The sequence below is a fragment of the Octopus bimaculoides genome, chromosome 28 (assembly GCF_001194135.2).
Source record: "Octopus bimaculoides isolate UCB-OBI-ISO-001 chromosome 28, ASM119413v2, whole genome shotgun sequence".
In the NCBI taxonomy this organism is placed as follows: Eukaryota; Metazoa; Mollusca; class Cephalopoda; order Octopoda; family Octopodidae; genus Octopus; species Octopus bimaculoides.
Window position 1 is genome coordinate 16,669,975 of NC_069008.1, and position 591 is coordinate 16,670,565.

A 591-nucleotide genomic window follows, 5' to 3' on the forward strand; every position below is an offset into this window, starting at 1 on the left:
TTCACAGTAATTCCAGTCTAGATTTATAGCAGTTGGGTTATTATATTCTTTAAAACCCTTCACCTTAGTCCAGATGTGTCCAATATTTAAAAAGTTATTTTGTGCCAATGTCATCCATTAATCTGAAATGATAAAGAAACAGTATTAGATATAGAGGAAAGATCAAAATGGAAACGTTCTAACATTTCTATATTAATTAACAAATGACATCATTTAACATTGGGTGAAATCTAAAAATTTGTAAACTACAACTACACCCTCACATTGTGTAACATTACATGCATATATATATGTGTGTGTGTGTGTCATCATCATCATTGTTGTTTAACGTCCGCTTTCCTTGATGGCATGGGTTGGACTGTTTAACTGAGGACTGGCAAGCCAGGAGGCTGTACGGGACTCCAATCTGATCTGGTAAGGCTTCTATAGCATGATGCCCTTCCTAACACCAACCACTCCATGAGAGTAGTGGGGGTTAAAGCATAACACATGGATGAATCACTGAAGGGTACTTTTAAATGGGCCAGTTATACATAATATATAAATGTATGTGTGTGTGTGTGTGTGTATATATATATATATATATATATA

General features: G+C 34.7%; 1 protein-coding gene across 1 annotated transcript in view; it reads right to left on the minus strand.

The window, feature by feature from the left end:
• Positions 1-7: 7 nt before the first annotated feature.
• Positions 8-591, minus strand: part of LOC128251155 (gastrula zinc finger protein XlCGF49.1-like) — an 8,868-nt gene continuing 8,284 nt past the window's right edge. The window contains exon 2 of the mRNA XM_052977641.1: positions 8-122. Within this exon, the coding sequence (XP_052833601.1) occupies positions 118-122 (5 nt within the window). The 3' untranslated portion in view covers positions 8-117. The remainder of the gene's footprint in view (positions 123-591) is intronic.